At 51.5% G+C, this 17072-nt stretch overlaps 1 protein-coding gene across 4 annotated transcripts; it reads left to right on the forward strand.

Annotated features, from left to right (window-relative positions):
- The first annotated feature begins 539 nt into the window (after positions 1-539).
- On the forward strand, positions 540-15716 carry DNAL4 (dynein axonemal light chain 4). 4 transcript variants are annotated; one of them, XM_063622588.1, is made up of 5 exons: positions 553-649; positions 4461-4658; positions 11385-11594; positions 13246-13329; positions 14610-15716. In XM_063622588.1, exons 3-5 carry the CDS (start codon positions 11526-11528, stop codon positions 14772-14774), a joined length of 318 nt encoding a protein of 105 aa, XP_063478658.1. In that variant the 5' UTR covers positions 553-649; positions 4461-4658; positions 11385-11525; the 3' UTR covers positions 14775-15716. The 4 variants fall into 4 exon arrangements, with proteins under 4 accessions (XP_063478659.1, XP_055109272.1, XP_063478658.1 ...); XM_063622589.1 differs by lacking the exon at positions 4461-4658 and having other exon boundaries at positions 540-649; positions 10666-11594; XM_055253297.2 differs by lacking the exon at positions 4461-4658 and having other exon boundaries at positions 540-649.
- Positions 15717-17072: the final 1356 nt, after the last annotated feature.

The raw sequence follows: 17072 nt of genomic DNA on the forward strand, positions 1-17072 counted from the left end.
GGTACAAATGTCTCCTAGTAACTAGGGCTAGATGACCATACCAGGGTGTGGCACAGACGAAGGAGCCCTTGGGTTCCTTCTCCAGGGCGATTACCTCCATCCTTTACCAAGTCACTTAACCTCTCTGAACTTTAGTTCAGATGGGATGACGAATATTATCACCTAAAAGTACTGTAGTGACAATCAAGTGAGATATTAATTGTACAGCCCTACATAAATGCTAGTCATTATTAGGCTTTCCAGATCCCAATAAAGTGGTGGCTAAGTGTCACGACACCAACAAGTTGCATTTGTTATTTCAAATGACTAAAAGAACCTCCCAAGGCAGTACTGCTTTTCGAAGTTTGTTTCCCTAGAAAAAGAACTTCAATGTTTCCCCTGCTCCTCGGGCACGCTTAAGACAACTATAAGTGAAGTCCCGCCTCCCTGGCCTCTAAACCACGCCCCTTTCCTTGCAAACGCCTGACTTGTAAGGGCCTTTCACAATGATTGATACTTTTATCCACCAATAATAAGTGAAATTCCCATCAACGTCCGGTGAGGGGGCAGGACTTCCTTGCTGGTTGCTAAGACACTCTTGTTTCGCTCCTTGACAACCCTGGCGGGGGTGCGCTGGCTGCGGCCCCGGCTCCGGCCCCCGCGGGAGCAGGTGAGGCCCCAGGGCGCGCGGCGGGCAGCCAGGCGGGGAGGGCCGGCCCGGAGGGAGGGCGGGAGGCAACGCAGGGCGGAAGAGGCCTCGCCCGCCGCCGAGGCTCCACTTCAGTCTCCTGCCTGCTGTTCCCCTGCCCCAGATCTTCCCATCCTCAACCCCCACCCTCACCCCCGCTTCGGGACCTGCGAGCTCTGTCGTGACAGGTTTGTCATCGCTACTCTGCCAGCTGCTCTTCCCCACCCACCCAAGGCCTGTCCAGCTTCGTGGTCCTGCGTCCTCCTTTAGCCGACTTCCCCCAGCACCTTGATCCCCCGACCTTTCGCGGAGTAATCCCCTCTCCCGCGGGGTCGCCATCAACTCAGTCAGACCGCTCTTGGCTTGGAGAGTTGGCGACGTACTGGAATTCTGGGCTGGTCATTTCCCCTGTTTGGGCCTCAGTTTCCCCATCTGTAAACGAGAAGTTGAGTTGAGTGATCTCTAAGGCCTCTTCCACTCTGACGTTCTAGGATGTCGTTGTTCTTTGACCCAACTTTAGGCTTCCGAGAGGATGTGCTCCCCAATGGGTGGTATCGTGTATTGTGAAAATAACTTGGCAAACCTGATTTGGATTCCCAGTCTCAAGACCTACCCTCCCTGCGGTTTTAATCTGTGCATATGTAAAATCAGTATACGACGGTGCATCTCCTTTGGGAATTCTGAGGCTAATATGAAGTACAAAGGCCAGTCCAGTATAGATTCAATATTTGTTAGTTTCCTTCCTTTGTCCCCTCACCACATTTTCCCTCTCTGGGAAATGTTATCAACCCGGTCAGCATGAACTGTCATTTCTCCGGTTGACCCTCTCTGATCTTCCTCCTGGGCTTCCATGGTTAGGATTACTTAGGGGTGGCGAGTGGGACAGATGGAGATTGAAATACAGTCATGTACCATATAACAACGTTTTGGTCAAGAAAGACCACAGATACCACGGTGGTGCCCTAAGGTTATAATGGAGCTGAAAAATTTCTATCACCTAGTTACATAGCCATCGTAATGTCAAAGCAAAATGCATGACTCACGTGTGTGGTGATCCTGGTGTAAGCAAACCTACAGTGCTGCCAGTCATATAAAATATAGCACATACAATTGTGTACAGGACGTAATACTTGGTAATAAATGACTTACTGGTTTATGTGTTTACTATCCTACACTTTTTATTATTTTACAGTGTACACTCCTCCTACTTATAAAAAAATAAAATTTAACTGTAAACAGTCTTAGATAGGTCCGTCAGGAGGTATTCAAGCAGAAGGCATTGTTATCATAGGAGATGACAGCTCCATGCGTGTTATTGCCCTGAAGACCATCCAGCGGGACAAGATGTGGTAGTGGAAGATAGTGACACTAAGGATTCTGATCCTGTGTAGGCTTAGGCTAATGTATCTGTGTCTGAGTTTTAACAAAAAAGTTAAAAATGTTAAAAAAAAAAAAAAAAAAAAAAAAAGGCCAGGCGCAGTGGCTCACGCCTATAATCTCAGCACTTGGGAGGCCGACACGGGCAGATCATCTGAGGTCAGGAGTTTGAGACTAGCCTGGCCAACATGGTGAAACCCCATCTCTACTAAAAATACAAAAAAGTAGCTGGACGTGGTAGCGGGCGCCTGTAATCCCAGCTACTTGGGAGGCTGAGGCAGGAGAATGGCTTGAACCCGGGAGGTGGAGGTTGCAGTGTGCCGAGATAGCACCATTGCACTCAAGCCTGGGCAACAAGAGTGAAACTTTGTCTCAAAAAAAAAGTAAAAAAAAAAAAAAAAAATAGAAAATTTATAAATAGAAAAAAGCTTATAGAATAAAGATATAAAGAAAGAAAATATTTTTGTATAGCTATACAATGTGTTTGTGTTTTAAGCTAAGTGTTATTACAAAAGAGTCAAAAAGTTAAAATCAAAAAATTTACAAAGTAAAAAAGTTACAGTAAGCTAAGGTTAACTTATTTTGGAAGAAAGAAAAATATTTTCAATAAGTTTGGTGCAGCCTAAGTGTACGGTGTTTATAAAGTTACAGTAGTGGCCAGGCATGGTGGCTCACGCTTGTAATCCCAGCACTTTGGGAGGCTGAGGCGGGCGGATCACCTGAGGTCAGGAGTTTGAGACCAGCCTGACCAACATGGAGAAACCCTATCTCTACTAAAAATACAAAATACAAAATACTAAAAATACAAAATAAAAAATACAAAAATAAGCCGGGCGTGGTGGCACGTGCCTGTAATCACAGCTACTCAGGAGGCTGAGGTAGGAAAATTGCTTGAACCCAGGAGGTGGAGGTTGCAGTGAGCCGAGATAGCACCATTGCACTCCAGCCTGGGGAACAAGAGTGAGATTCATCTCAAAGAATAAAACAAAATAAAAATAAAATAAAGTTATAGTAGTGTCCAGTAATGTCCTGGGCCTTCACTTTCCCTCACCACTTATTCACTGATTCTCCCACAGCAACTTCCTGTCCTGCATGCTTCATTCATGGGAAGTGACCTATATAAGTGTATGATTTTTTATCTTTTATAGCATATTTTTACTGTCTTTTTTTTTTTTTTTTTTTGGAGGTGGAGACTCGCTCTGCCGCCCAGGCTGGAGTGCAGGGGTGTGATTTCTGCTCACTGCAACCTCCGCCTCCCAGGTTCAAGAGATTCTCCTGCTTCAGCCTCCTGAGTAGCTGGGATTACAGGCGCACGCCACAACACCGACTAATTTTTGTATTTTTAGTAGAGACGGTTTCGCCATGTTGGCCAGGCTGGTCTCGAACTTCTGACCTCAAGTGATCCACCTACCTCAGCCTCCCAAAGTGCTGGAATTATAAGCGCGAGCCACCGCGCCCAGCCAACTGTACCTTTTCTATGTTTAGATAAACACCATTGCATTACAGTTGCCTACAGTATTTAGTACAGTAACATGCTACACAAGTTTGTAGCCTAGGAGAAATAGGCCATACCGTATAGCTAAGGTCTGTAGTAGGCTACATCATCTGTGTTTGTGTAAGTACACTCTATGACATTCACACAACAAAATCACCTAACGATTCTCAGAACACGCCCCTGTCATTAAGCAACGCATGACTGTGTCGATGCGATAGTTGGACTTGATGGCTTTCCTTCTGCCCCGATAGCTCATGACTTGGTGATTTCTTTTTCCTGACTAGATACCTCCATTTGCGTATCTTGCCAGCAACTTAAACTTGGCAGCTCTGAAATGAAACTCACCTGCTTCTCTACCCAGCTGTGCCACCTGGTTTCCCCTCTCTCCATCAGTGGCGTCACCATCCTCCTGGGCATCATTCCTCACTCCGCCATGCCCATTCCACGTGGGCATTTGTCAGGTTGTCTTGATTCTGCCTCCATGCAGAGCTCACATCATCTCCATTCCTGAAGCCACCACTCTCCTTCAAGTCCTTCATGCCTGTGACATTAATACCCCTGGACCATTACTGCAGCTTCCTAGCAACTGCTCCTACCTCCAGTCTCTGCTTCTGTCAACCCAGCCCACCCATGTCACCAGCCACCCAGAGACCTCCAAAGGGCTTCCCATTCACTATGAAGAAGATCCACACATCTTGGCAGGCATGGTGGCTCACACTTGTAATCCTAACACTTTGAGAGGCTGAAGTGGGAGGATCACTTGAGTCCAGGAGTTCAAGACCAGCCTGGGCAACGTAGAGACCCCATGCCTACAAAAATATGTAAGCATGGGTTTCAGGACCCATCTACACGTCCACAGCCCAACCCCAGCCTTTTTTCCCAGATTTATTTCTCCCTTCTTTGCCAAATTCTATCTTCTAGCCGAATCGGACTGTTAGACTTTCCCAGAAGATGCTTTGTACTTTCTGCCTTGGCATTGCTGTGTTCATCCGCCTGGAAGGCCTTCCTCACCTCGTCCACCTGTTACAATTCTTCCTCACCTTTCCAGTCCTGACTCAAGTGCTGCCCCTGCCAGCAAGCTGCTTTTGCCGTTTTATCTCACCCTCCTCACCACCGCAAGTATGCCCATCTTGTGGCACTACTTTCTGCCAGGAACCATAGTTAGTTCCTTGTGGATGCCTGTTGGTCTCCATATTAGATTGTAAGCTCCTTAAAGGCAGGGACTGTCTGTTGCTTATAGTCAAGTAGTTGAAAAAGCATAATCAGGCCAGGCATGGTGACTCACGCTTATAATCCCGGCACTTTGGGAGGCTGAGGTGGGCGAATTGCTTGAGCTCAGTAGTTTGAGACCAGCCTGGGCAACATGGCAAAACCCCATCTCTCCCAAAAATACAAAAATTAGCTGAGTATGGTGGCACAAGCCTGTAATGTGCCACCACTGAGGGTGGTAGCATGAGCTACTCAGGAGGATCATCTGAGCCTGGGAAGTTGAGGCTGCGGTAAGCTGTGATCATGCCACCGCACTCCAGCCTGGGCAACAGAGTGAGAACCTATCTCAAAAAGAAAAGAAAAAGCATAATCTTTGAAGTCATGTATGCCTGCGATCAAATCCTAGCCCCTTTGTTTATTAACTGGGTGGAAACTCTCTTTTTTTCAGTCTGTGTGGATATACCAGTAACGTAGGGCTAGTAGTCCCTGTCTGACAGAGTGACTGGGGGAGGGACATCCTGTATGTAGATCGCCCATTCTGGTGCCTGGCTTAGGATCAGTGTTCAATAGTCTTGAATGGATGTGATAGGTCCTCTCCCCTCCCAGGGGGCAAATGAAATATAAGTTAATTACAATTTGGATAATTTCTGGGCTTCTGCTGTGTAGAGGCTCAGGGAGGTAAGCCCTTGTATGAAACAGAACCAAGATGTGAATTCAGATCTGACGGTGGAGTCTGTACTCAGAACCACCAGACACTGGCCTTTGTGCTCTGGGGCATCTAGAGCCAAATCAAGTTCCTCAGCCCCAGGGAATCTGGACTCACAGGCACAGTTAAGTCGTGATCGGTTGTGAGATGTCACCGGTAATTAGCAATTGTGAATGAGTTTCTAAAAAATAAATCCATGCTAAGTCCAATTTATTTCTGTGATAATGTCACTCTTACTCCCTTAGATTCAAATCTGTTCTTTTGAGTGGGAGAGAGGGGGGCGGGAGCCTGCCCTGCTGTGTGTGGCGAGCAGCTGTTCTCTGGGAGCTAATAGCTGTGATGATTGTGACTTTCCTTATACTTTGTATCTTGACAAAACTGTCTGGGATTTCATCCAAGTCTGGTTAAGTCCTTGAGGGTGCATGTGTGAGTCAATGTCACTTATCATGTGGTGTTGGACATGAGGAAATGTTGAGAATTGCAGATCCAGACAACAGGCCTCACTCCTCTCCCTCCCTCCTCTCCTTCCCTCCACTCCTCCCTGAGTCCCAGGCACATTAAGTTTTCATTGGACCACAGCAAAATGAGAAAAAATAAGGACCATGTAAAAACAACAACTTCGTTTTGTGTTCCACTTTTCTTGAGGAGGGCTGATCTTTATTCTGCCAAATTTTCCTCTTTTGTAGTAGATGACGTGTCTTCTAAGGCCCTTTCGCAGCAGAATTTTAAAATGGTAGCCTTGCATCTGCCCCCACTTTAAACTGGTCTGGGAGCCTGGCTTCTGCATCATTTCCTGACCTCACTATAAGTGTCTTGGACGAATGCCCAAGTCCTTAGGATCTTTTTCCTCCCCTGCCAGCTTTGTTCTTCATTTGTTTGCTAGAAGGCCAAGGAAGACTGGAGTGCCCGCCTGTGTCCCCGATGTGGGGGGAAGAAAGAGGCAGGCCTGGACAGAGGCTGGATGGGTGGATGCTAAGTATGGAAGTCATCTGTGTTACTGGCTTGTCTCCTACTTGCTTGTGCCAAAGGAGAAGGCACAGAAGGTAGAGTCAGAAGAATGGATTGAGGTTCCGATCCTGGCTCTGCCATTGCTGGCTGTGCACCCTCAGGCCACCCATAAAACCTCTCTGAGCTCCAGTGACTTGTCTGAGAATAGGGAGCCGGATCCTTCCCTCACAGGTGTTACGAGGATGAAATGAGATGGTGGATGTGAAGGCACACCATAGCCACACCACTACCACCTCAGCCCCAAGAGGTTTCACAGAAGTTCCTTGTGACTCTTTCCTCCTTCATTACTACCACAGTGGTTTGCACGTAGTGGGAACTTGGGAGATAGTGGTTTGTTTGGCTGCACATTTAGATGTGTAGCAGGCTGGTCTATGAAGAACGATATCGCAGTTTCCTTCCTACTGCACCAGTAACAGGAACTGAGTCCTTAGCCCCAATTTCCAGATGAGAAAACTGAGGCTTCCGGGTGCGGTGGCCCACATCTGTAATCCTAGCACTTTGGGAGGCTGAGGCAGGAGTTTGAGACCAGCCTGGCCTGGTCAGGAGTTCAAGACCAGCCTGGCCAACATGGTGAAACCCCATCTGTACTAAAAATACAAAAATTAGCCAGGCGTGGTGGTGCATACCTGTAATCTCAGCTACGTGGGAGGCCGAGTCAGAAAAATTGCTTGAACCCGGGAGGCAGAGGTTGCAGTGAGCTGAGATCTCATCACTGCACTCCAGCCTGTGCAACAAGAGCAAAACACTGTCTCAAAAAAAAAAAAAAAGAAAAGAAAACTGAGGCTCAGGAAGGTAAGCCCTTGTCTGAAACAGAACCAAGATGTGAATTCAGATCTGACGGTGGAGTCTGTACTCAGAACCACCATGACATGCTCCAGGTGTGTCCTGCAATCTCTCAGGTGCATGGTGGGTGGTGCAGGGAGGCGAGCCGTGATCTAAGCGCCGAGGATGTTCCAGACATTGAGTGGCTGCCCCCTCCCAGGGGGCTGGCAGATATTTTGGGCCTTGTTTCCCAGAAGGCGTTCATTTTTCCCAATCCCTCCCACACACCCTAACCCTCTTCAGGATTCTTCCCAGACGCTTCAGACACAGAATAATGAATGGTGACTGAGGTCAGTGCCACAAAAGAACAAGGGATAGCAGGACCAGGAACACTGGCCTTGACCAGGCAATGAGATAAAAGGCCCTTGTCTGTGCCCCCTGTTGCCTAGGAAGAGCCTCACTTCAGACGGGGCGAGGATATGTAAAGCCCACAGATAGCCCTTGAGTGAGGAGGAGAGCAGGGGCAGTGGGAGAGGGAATAAGGCTGCCTCTGGCTTTGCACCACTGTGGGCCAGATGGGCTGGGGTCGAGCTTCTGTACCCAGGAGATTCAAGTACCCTGGCGGTGGGCACAATTTTTTTTTTTTTTTTTTTTTTTTTTTTTGAGACTGAGTCTCACTCCTTTGCCCAGGCTGGAGTGCAATGGTGTGATCTTGGCTCACCACAACCTCTGCCTTCTGGGTTCAAGCTATTCTCCTGCCTCAGCCTCCCCAGGAGCTGGGATTACAGGCATATACCACCACACTTGGCTAATTTTTGTATTTTTAGTAGAGACAGGGTTTCGCCCTGTTGGCCAGGCTGGCCTCGAACTTCTGACCTCAAGTGATCCACCCGCCTCGGCCTCCCAAAGTTCTGGGATTACAGGCGTGAGCCACCGCACCCAGCCACAATTATACTATTAAAAGGCTCTTTTAGACCTGACACGACTCTTTCTGCCCCGAAGCGTTCAGGCACATGCTTCTCTGCATGGAAGATTGATAAGGTTATTAGAACCTCTAGTTCTGCTATTTTTGGTAGCATTCTTTGAGGAAGTTTTAGGACTGTGGCTGAATGACTCTAGCTGTACTATAATCATACAGCGTCATAAAAAATTCTCCTGCCTTTCTGTATTTGGAAACACATCATCTATAACGATTCCTTTTTATTCTGTCTCATCCCTTTTAGGTCCCCAGAAGTATGTGTAGTGGTTAGAAAAAGCTCTTTGTAGTCATGGCCCTTAGTAAACTTGGCTGAATCATGGTGACCAAGTCCTGGCTAATTAATGCTGGTAGCGGAGAGCAGTGTGATAATAGCACAGAGAGCTGTAATGTTTCAAATCGCTCACATACACATACCTGGGGCTTGCAACAGCTTCCTGAGAATGCAGAGAGAGGATTTAGTATCCCGTTTCATAGAGAAGGAAACCGAGGCTTAGGTGAAATTACTTGCCGAAGGCTGCAAAGAAAGGAAGTGAGGAGAATGCTCGTCTTTGACAGAGCTGGTGTCCGTGCCTGTGCGCTCTGGCTTGCGGCCCACACAGTTCTTTGCTCTGCAGGATGCTGCACAGGTCACTCTCCCACTGGCTTTTCCCCGTTGTTCCTGAGAAATGGGCCTTGGTAATACCTCCGAAGTCAGGGGACATCTCAGCAGGATTCTGCATGTTAGAGCAGCTGTCACAGACCCTGACCTCCTGGAGGGCGGCACGTCCACATTTGGCTCCTAGTTCCCTCCTGGCTCATACATGCCAGCACTTTTTAGCCTTCAGGATGAATTGAATCAAATGGAAACGTCTCAGTAGAAGATGCCTAAGAAGCTGCTTCCACATTTTCCATTGTTCCCCCTTGAAATTCTCAGAGGTAAACAAACTGTGTGCCCTTTTCCTTCTATCATCAGTGTAGCCGCCACCTCTGTCACACCTGGACAAAGGTAGAGGAGGAAGCAGTAAGGCTAGGAGGACAGCCTGGAATTGGAAATACGCCTTCACATTCATGAGCAAAGACAAAATGATTCCCTGAATTTTGCGAAATAAGAAACCTGACCAGAAAGTACAATGAAATTGTGCTTGGTAATTCGCCAGCTTGTAGAGAGACAAACAAAAACTGCTAACATCTGAGTGTTACAAATGCCCAGAATTGATGAGATAAGTGGAGCCATCTGTCCACTGGGAAATCAGAAAATACCAATGTCATGGGATGGGGGGTCCGTGCCAGGCTTCCAGCCTCATGCGAGGGAGCCGACCAAATGGAGTGGCACCGAGTCATTGGAGGATCAAATGGGGATCAAATCGAGGGCACAGCCCAGAAAGAGTGCCCAGAAAGCTCAAGGCTGGGCCAAACCAGGGTCAAGTTAACATTAGAAAAAGAGCCAGCAGGCTGGGCGCAGTGGCTCACGCCTGTAATCCCAGCACTTTCGGAGGCCGAGGCAGGCGGATCACGAGGTCAGGAGATCGAGACCATCCTGGCTAACACGGTGAAACCCCGTCTCTACTAAAAATACAAAAAAAAATCAGTCGGGCGTGGTGGCGGGCGCCTGTAGTCCCAGCTACTCGGGAGGCTGAGGCAGGAGAATGGCATGAACCTGGGAGGCAGAGCTTGCAGTGAGCTGAGATCGTGCCACTGCACTCCAGCCTGGGCGACAGAGTGAGACTCCTTCTCAAAAAAAAAAAAAAAAGTAAAAGAGCAAAGGGGAAGAGCAAATATTTGATTCGTCTCCCTTCTAGGATGATAGGAGCTGTCTCAGTGGGCAGTTGATGTATGCTTGTGAGTGCCTCCTGTGTGCCCATGAGGAGGCATATGAATAAGGGGTTAGGAGTGCCCACACCGAGAGCCGGGCCTGGATTCACACCCCACCTCTGTCGCTAACGAGCTGAGTGACCTCAGGCCAGTGACTGACCAGCTTCATGCCTCTGTCCCTACAGAACCTAACTCCTGGGGTTGTTGCGATGACAAGGTGTATAAATGCATGTGAAACACCGACAGGCAGGAAACCGACAGCCGTCACGTGTCATTACCTGCCTGTTGCTGTGCTCAGCACCTTTGGGTTCCATGACTGTGCAGTGAAAGTAAATTTATTTGGAAGTGTGAGAAATGCTGGAATAACATTATTTTGCTGTATTTGTCTAATATAAATCATTAAAAAGGGCTTAACAACCTGGTGATTTGTATTCGCTTATGTCAGTACTTCTGAGATTAAAAAAAAAAAAAAACCTTTGAGTTATGAGATAAATTGGGTTGAAGATGAAAGAGAAATGCCTGGATTGCCAGCAGTGTTCCCAGTCATCTCAGATCCAGGCCCATCTCTTTAGGAAAAGCCTGTCGGTTAGGGAACAGCCGTGTACTGAGTGCCTGCCCTGTGCTTGGCACTGTCTTAGCTTTACAGGCATTGTTTCATTCAATTCTCATAGTGGCTCCACGAGATGGATGTGACTGTCCCCGCGTTACTGGTGAGGATTTGGGGTCCAGAGCCATACTGCTGGTGAGTGATTGAACCAGCAGCAGCGCCCAAGCCTCCCATCTGCTGGGCCAGCAGGACAGGACCCAGTGGTCCAAGAAGGAGTAGGAAAGAACAACCAGGGAACCTGGTGTGCCAGGTAGGGCACAGAGCAGCACCGTGCCCATTCCCCTGAAGATCAGGGCCTGCAGAGGGTCCGCCTTGCTTACCAACAGTCTGGACTGTCAGTGGTGACCTGAACATTGCCCTTCCTAAGCACAGCTTCTGGGAAGGAAGGCCCGTGTATGCAGTGGGAGGGAAGGCCCGTGTATGCAGTGGGAGGGAAGGCCCGTGTATGTAGTGGGAGGAAAGGCCCATGTATGTAGTGGGTACGTGGGGAAACTGCATTTGCTCACTGCCAGCTCAAGGCTCCATCCCGCAGGCCTGGCCCACAGTCAGTATTTGTCTTGATAACGACAGTGTGGGCTTGCAGCATCGTACCAGTGTGTTCTTAACCAGGTCCCAGCATCTCGTGTTGACTCATCCTCCCGTCTGCAGACTTGCTGGCCATTTGGAAAAGGGTGCGGAGGAGTTAAGATGGGGAGGTGTCAGATTGTTACTGAGACATTTCTAATTTGTGATGTATGGTTTTGAAGCCAACTCTTTTCTTCTGGTTTTTCCTGTTTTCTACAGCACCCCCTGGGGAAAGACATTTTCTGCTCCCACCAAGTTGGCAGGGCCTGCTTCCTGACTCTCCTGGGTGTGTCTTAATTGCCAGTCCCAGCACCTCCTGAGAGCCCCACTCTCTCCTCCAGTGGTCACAGTGGAAGGATCATGGGAGAAACAGAAGGGAAGAAAGATGAGGCTGATTATAAGCGACTGCAGACCTTCCCTCTGGTCAGGGTAAGCCCCAGGGGAGGGAGGCAGGACTGCCAGCAGGGCCCACGCAGCCTGGAGAGAGGTGGGTGAAGCTTGTCCCTTGCAGGATGGCAGTGGAAGGAAGTTAAGAAGGGCTCTGCTGGCTGAGACCTAGACATCTTGGAGTTGACAGTGATTCATTGTTTCATTCATTCATTCATTCACCAAGTATTGGGCCACCTACTCTATGCCGGGCACTGTTCTAGGCACTGTGGGGATGGTGAACGAGACAGGCGAAGGCCTGGCCCACATGAAAGACATGTTTAAAGAACATGATTGTAGGCAGTAAGTACTATAATGAAAAATGAAGCAGGTGGAAGGGGCTGGAGAGCAGAGGTTAGCTTCTGGACAGGTTTCGCAAATCAGAGACCTAAAGACGGAGAGCAAACCTCACAAAGACCTGGGGAAGAACATGCTAAGCCAGGGAAACAGGCACAGGAAGCCTGGGATGGGAATGAACTTGGCATTTTGGAGGCACAGAGAGAAGGCCAGCATGGCTGGAATGGAGTGCTGAGAGGGGTGGCAAGATGTAACAGCACCAGTGGGGCCAGACCCCACAGGCTTGGCCAGCCACAGTGAAGAATGTGGTGAGAACTGTGGGTTCTGTCCTGCATCGAAGGGGGAACACTGAAGGGTTTTAAGCAGGGCAGTGATGAGATCTGTTTGGCTTTCAAAAGCTTGCTCCAGCTGTTGTGAGCAGGCTGGAGTTGGGGATACCAGAGCAGAAGTGGGGAGACCAGCGAGGAGGCCACTGCAGAGGCCCAGAGCGATGAGGGTGGTTGGGTGTGGCTCACGGAGTGGAGTGTGAGGTGCGGTTGGGTTTAGGGTGTTCCGTGAGTACAGAGGCCGAAGGACCTGCTGCCAAATTGGAGACTGGGTATGGGAGCAAGAGGGTCCAGGGTGGCTGCTAGAGTCTGTCTTTTCCTGAGTATTGGGAGAAAAAATGGTATCAATTACCAGGAAAAGGAGATGGAAGAAGATGGGTTTGTGGGAATCAAGTTATTTTTAGACATCTAAATGAGGTTTTCAAGTGGCCAGGTGGACAGAGTAGTCAGGAGCCCAAAGAAGAGGTTAGAGCTGGGGGTGGAAGTGTGGGAGCCCTCCCACAGAGAGGACACAGAGAGGCGCGGAACCCCCAAGACCCCAGAGATGGAGTCACTGGAGACGGGAGAGTGGAGGTGGGGCCCAGGGCCCTCCAGGAGCTGGGAGGAGGAAGGAAATCCAGCAGATCGATGGAGAAGAAGCAGAGGGAAAGGCCGGAGGAAAACCAGGGGCCCCAGAGAGTGCCCAGCGGCCTCTTCGGGCCTCCGGGGTGAGATTCCGTCGGAACACACTTCCATAGCCAGCATTCCCTCCGCCCTCGGCCGGCCTTCTTCCTATGTCTGTTGGCTGGAACCTGGTGCCGGCTTCGCACCCTTGCAGAGACCCTGGGCTTGACAGCCCACGAGGCTCAGCTCCATGCCACGCCTTTGCCCCAGCTGCAGGCCCTCAGTCAGGAGATGGGTCACCTGCCCAGGGCTGGGCCAGGGAGGCTACCTGCTGTCCATGCCTTAAGCTTGGGACAGAGAGGCCAGCCAGGAAGGCCAGGTCACGGGCTAAGCCTGTCTGTTGTTTGTCACCCCTGCCCTGTCTCTAGCACTCGGACATGCCAGAGGAGATGCGCGTGGAGACCATGGAGCTATGTGTCACAGCCTGTGAGAAATTCTCCAACAACAACGAGGTATTGCCAGCAGTGCAGGCGGCCCCTCGTGCCTTTGGTGGCCCCTGTGGGTGGATAGAGTGGCCCCTGTCCCCTGCAGTCAGCTCCAGAGAGTACTGCTAGGATGAGGCCAGAGCCTTGCTTGGAAGCGTTCAGTCTGGGGAAAGTCAGTGAGTGAGAGGCTGGTGCTGACTCCAGGCACTGATGGTCACACCTAGCCCTGAAGGAGCAAAGCCACAGGGGTCTCCGTGACGCCCCTGTCCATGTTCCCTGCCTCAGGTGGGCTGCTGAATAGGGCGCCTTTCCCTGTGGTTCCATCCCAGTGGTGAACACAGGCCTGCCCAGGTATCCATTCATGTATTCATTCATCCATTCAAAAAGGTGTTGAACAGGCGCTATTTTAGGTGCTGGGGATACGGCCAGCAGGCATCAACGCAGGAAGGCCATTCATCAATCTGGTGGGGAGAGTGAGAAGTCAGTGTTGCGGCAGCCAATGGGGAGGCAAGACACCGGCCAGTGGGAGCCCAGGCTTTGGGTCGGCCAGGCCCAGGTTCAGATCCTGGCTTCAGCCCTTCCCAGCTGTACCCTTGAATGAGCCATTTCTCAACTCTGAGCACAGTTTCCTAGTCCTTAAATGGAGGGTGGTGATGGTGCCTCCTCACTGGGCCAGTTGTGAGGATGTATTTACTGAGACGATGGGGACAGAGTGCCCAGCATGGCGCCTGGCACCTGCGCCTGGACTCGCCCTGCCGAGTGGGAGTCCCTGCCCCTCTAGACCTCCTCACACAGGGGGCGCGTCTTGAAAGAGCAGGCACAGGAAGAAGTCGACTGTGGCCATGACTAGGGGAGTAGTCGGCGCCTCCCCAGAGCCCGCTGAACACATCAGGTACCTCACAGTCTGCAGGGTGCCAGGTCTCTCCGTCCAGTTGGTCCTGAGACTGCCCGGTGCCCCGCTTGTCCAGGTTACATCTGAGGGAGGTGGCACTGGCCCAGGAAGCCCGCACTAAGTGCAGAGCCAGGACGCAGCCCCAGGCTATCTCCAGACCTGATGCTTGCCTTCCTGCCTCAGTCAGTTTCTTCTTGACTGCTGAGTAATGTCTAGTTTTCTGTGCCTGTGTAATAGACCTGGCAGGAGGTGGCCTGCGTGGAAACCCTTTTTGAAGGAGGAGGACAACAGAAATAGGACAGCAGGCCTTTCTCTTGCCAAGACCTCGGTGCCAGCCTTCTCCTTCCTGGAGAAGGACCTGACTCCTGCCCCCACCTGCCCTGCGCCCCCCTGATGAGCGCCCTCTTCCTTCCAGAGCGCCGCCAAGATGATCAAAGAGACAATGGACAAGAAGTTCGGCTCCTCCTGGCACGTGGTGATCGGCGAGGGCTTTGGGTTTGAGATCACCCACGAGGTGAAGAACCTCCTCTACCTGTACTTCGGGGGTACCCTGGCTGTGTGCGTCTGGAAGTGCTCCTGACACTCTGTCCCCTGCCCCGTCCCCTGCAGGGCCTTTTCCTGCCACTTATCTTGGGTGGGGAGCAGCCCTAGGCGGGTCCTGGTTTTTCCAAGGAGAGTTGGGGTCTTTTCTTTTTGTCCTTGTGTACCAGTTTCCTGAGCCTCGCCCAGTGTGTGAACTTGACATCTCCATCCCCAGGCTCTCAGCCGTCTCCCTCGGAGTCTCAGGGTGTGGACGGGGCAGCAGGCATGGGTCTGTGTGGGAAACGTGGGGTGGGGCGGTGTGACAGGGTAGAGGAGGTGGGAGATGAGATTTTCCGCACAGGAACGCGCCAGTCCCCATTTCTCGAGGGCTGCTTTCCCCTTGCATCCTGGGAGCCCCTGGCCCTGCCATCCCCAGTACTGACGGGAAGTGTCAGCCATCCTTATCATTAGTGGCCACATGAAAATGGCCCCAAGAAGGAGACGATTCTTTCAAGGGACACAGGCAGCTTCTCTCCTTGTCCTCTGGGGAGGTGCTGACCTACCGCAGAAACCCCTTCCCCAAACTTGACCCCAGGCTGAACAGACCACTGCATCTCACTGGGCCAGCAGCCCCCCCAGCCCCCAGCCTTGGTAGGGACCAAGCAGCCTTTCCCGTCCCCTCCTCGACCCCTGCAGTTGAGAGCCAGGGGCTGGTGTGTGGGAGCTGCTACCTGGCAGTTTCTCGAGGGGTCACCGAGCCTCTGGTGGGACACCTGGGCAGGAGTGCTCTCACCACCAGGCTGCTTCCGCAGGGCACCCTGGCCTGCCCGCGACTTCGCATCAGGGACCGCATGCTGATTTGTACTGCTCTCTGCTGGGTTTTCTATGTTCTTTTTGAGTGTGGGAGAAGGGTTTTAGTAGAAGGGTGAATCGTATTTTACACAGCGGTCTTATTTATATAAATGTCTTGGTTTTTACAATTAAAATTACCAAAAGCTGACCTCATTCTACAGTCTCTTGATGTTAGGGGAAGGTGTGATCAGTATCCTCAGGCTCAGGCACCTACAGATGTTTCTGGTTAAACTGTGAGGCTGCTGGAAGCCCCTGGCCCAGGCATAGCCCCACTGGACATGGCCTGGCCCCTCTCACCATTAGGTCACTGAGGTTGGGGGCCAAATGCAGCTGGATGGGGCCACACGGACACAGATACGCTTGGCAGCTGGACTGAGCTACAGTAAAGACGTTTTCAGGCCCACAGAATTTCTGTCAGTTCAACAGATGCTTATTCAACAGCCACTGAGGGTCAGACCCCAGGAGCTGAGGATACAAAGACAGAAGCCACAGGTCTGGCCTCAGTGAGCTCTCGGTCCACTGCAGAGGGCAGGCCCCATCATTTCACTCACGCGAAAAGTAACATTGTAAGATAGGGCGGGGCATTCTGGGAGGAGGAAGGAGGGACTCCAAGCCCAGCCTGGGGAGTACAGGGGTCTCCAGTGGGGTAAGGCCTGACAGCCGACGCTTGAATGGAAAATGGGGTCTTACCAAGGGAGAGGGCTGCTCTCAGGACAGAAAACTAGACATTACCCCAAGGCACTTGGGGTAAACGCAGGAGACGAGAAGTGACTTCAGGACAGGAGCCACGTGCAGGCCTGTGAAGCCCCCTCAGGGGCTGTGCCCTGAATCCGAGCCTCAGAAGTGAACACCCTGGGCATGGGCAGAGCGGGGAGAGCCTGCCTTCCCATGCACACAGGGGCCCTCCTGAGATGGTCCCTAGGACACATGGGTCTGGGAGCTGAAGCCCTGTCCTTGTCCCAGTCCCAGTCCCGCCCTTGTGAGGCTGAGCATCCAGCACTAACAAGATCTGTCACCAGATTGGCTGGGCAGCCTCATGGCGAGCAGGTAAGGTTTGCTTAGACCAGACCCATGCAGCCGAGGGGAAGGTTGCTGCTGTGCGCGCCCGGCCCGAGAGCAGCAGGACAGACAAGCAAGAATGAGAAGGCGCAGTCGTCGCCTCAAGGCTGACCATCTGGTCGGGTGGCTCTCCAGCTGGTCCTGGCCCTCTGGGACTTGGCGGATGGGGCAGCTCCTTGGCCTGAGACCTGCCCTGGCCAGAGCCCTGTGCCACTCGGGTGCTGCGGAGGGATTGGCAGAGGGAGTGAACGGAGAGGCGGAGGCCAGCGCTGGAGGTGGGGAGCAGGCGCCGAGGCCTGGAATAGCTGCACTGATTACCGCCCGCTCTGCATCTGTTCTCTCCGTTCATCTGCTGCACGTGGGCGCCAAAAAGCGCGGCTGGCTCAGCCGGCAACCAGGGTGGTGGGGGTGGCAGTTAGGAGCGTGGGTGCTGAGGCCCGCAGAG

The sequence above is a fragment of the Symphalangus syndactylus genome, chromosome 18 (genome assembly GCF_028878055.3).
Source record: "Symphalangus syndactylus isolate Jambi chromosome 18, NHGRI_mSymSyn1-v2.1_pri, whole genome shotgun sequence".
Taxonomy (NCBI): domain Eukaryota; kingdom Metazoa; phylum Chordata; class Mammalia; order Primates; family Hylobatidae; genus Symphalangus; species Symphalangus syndactylus.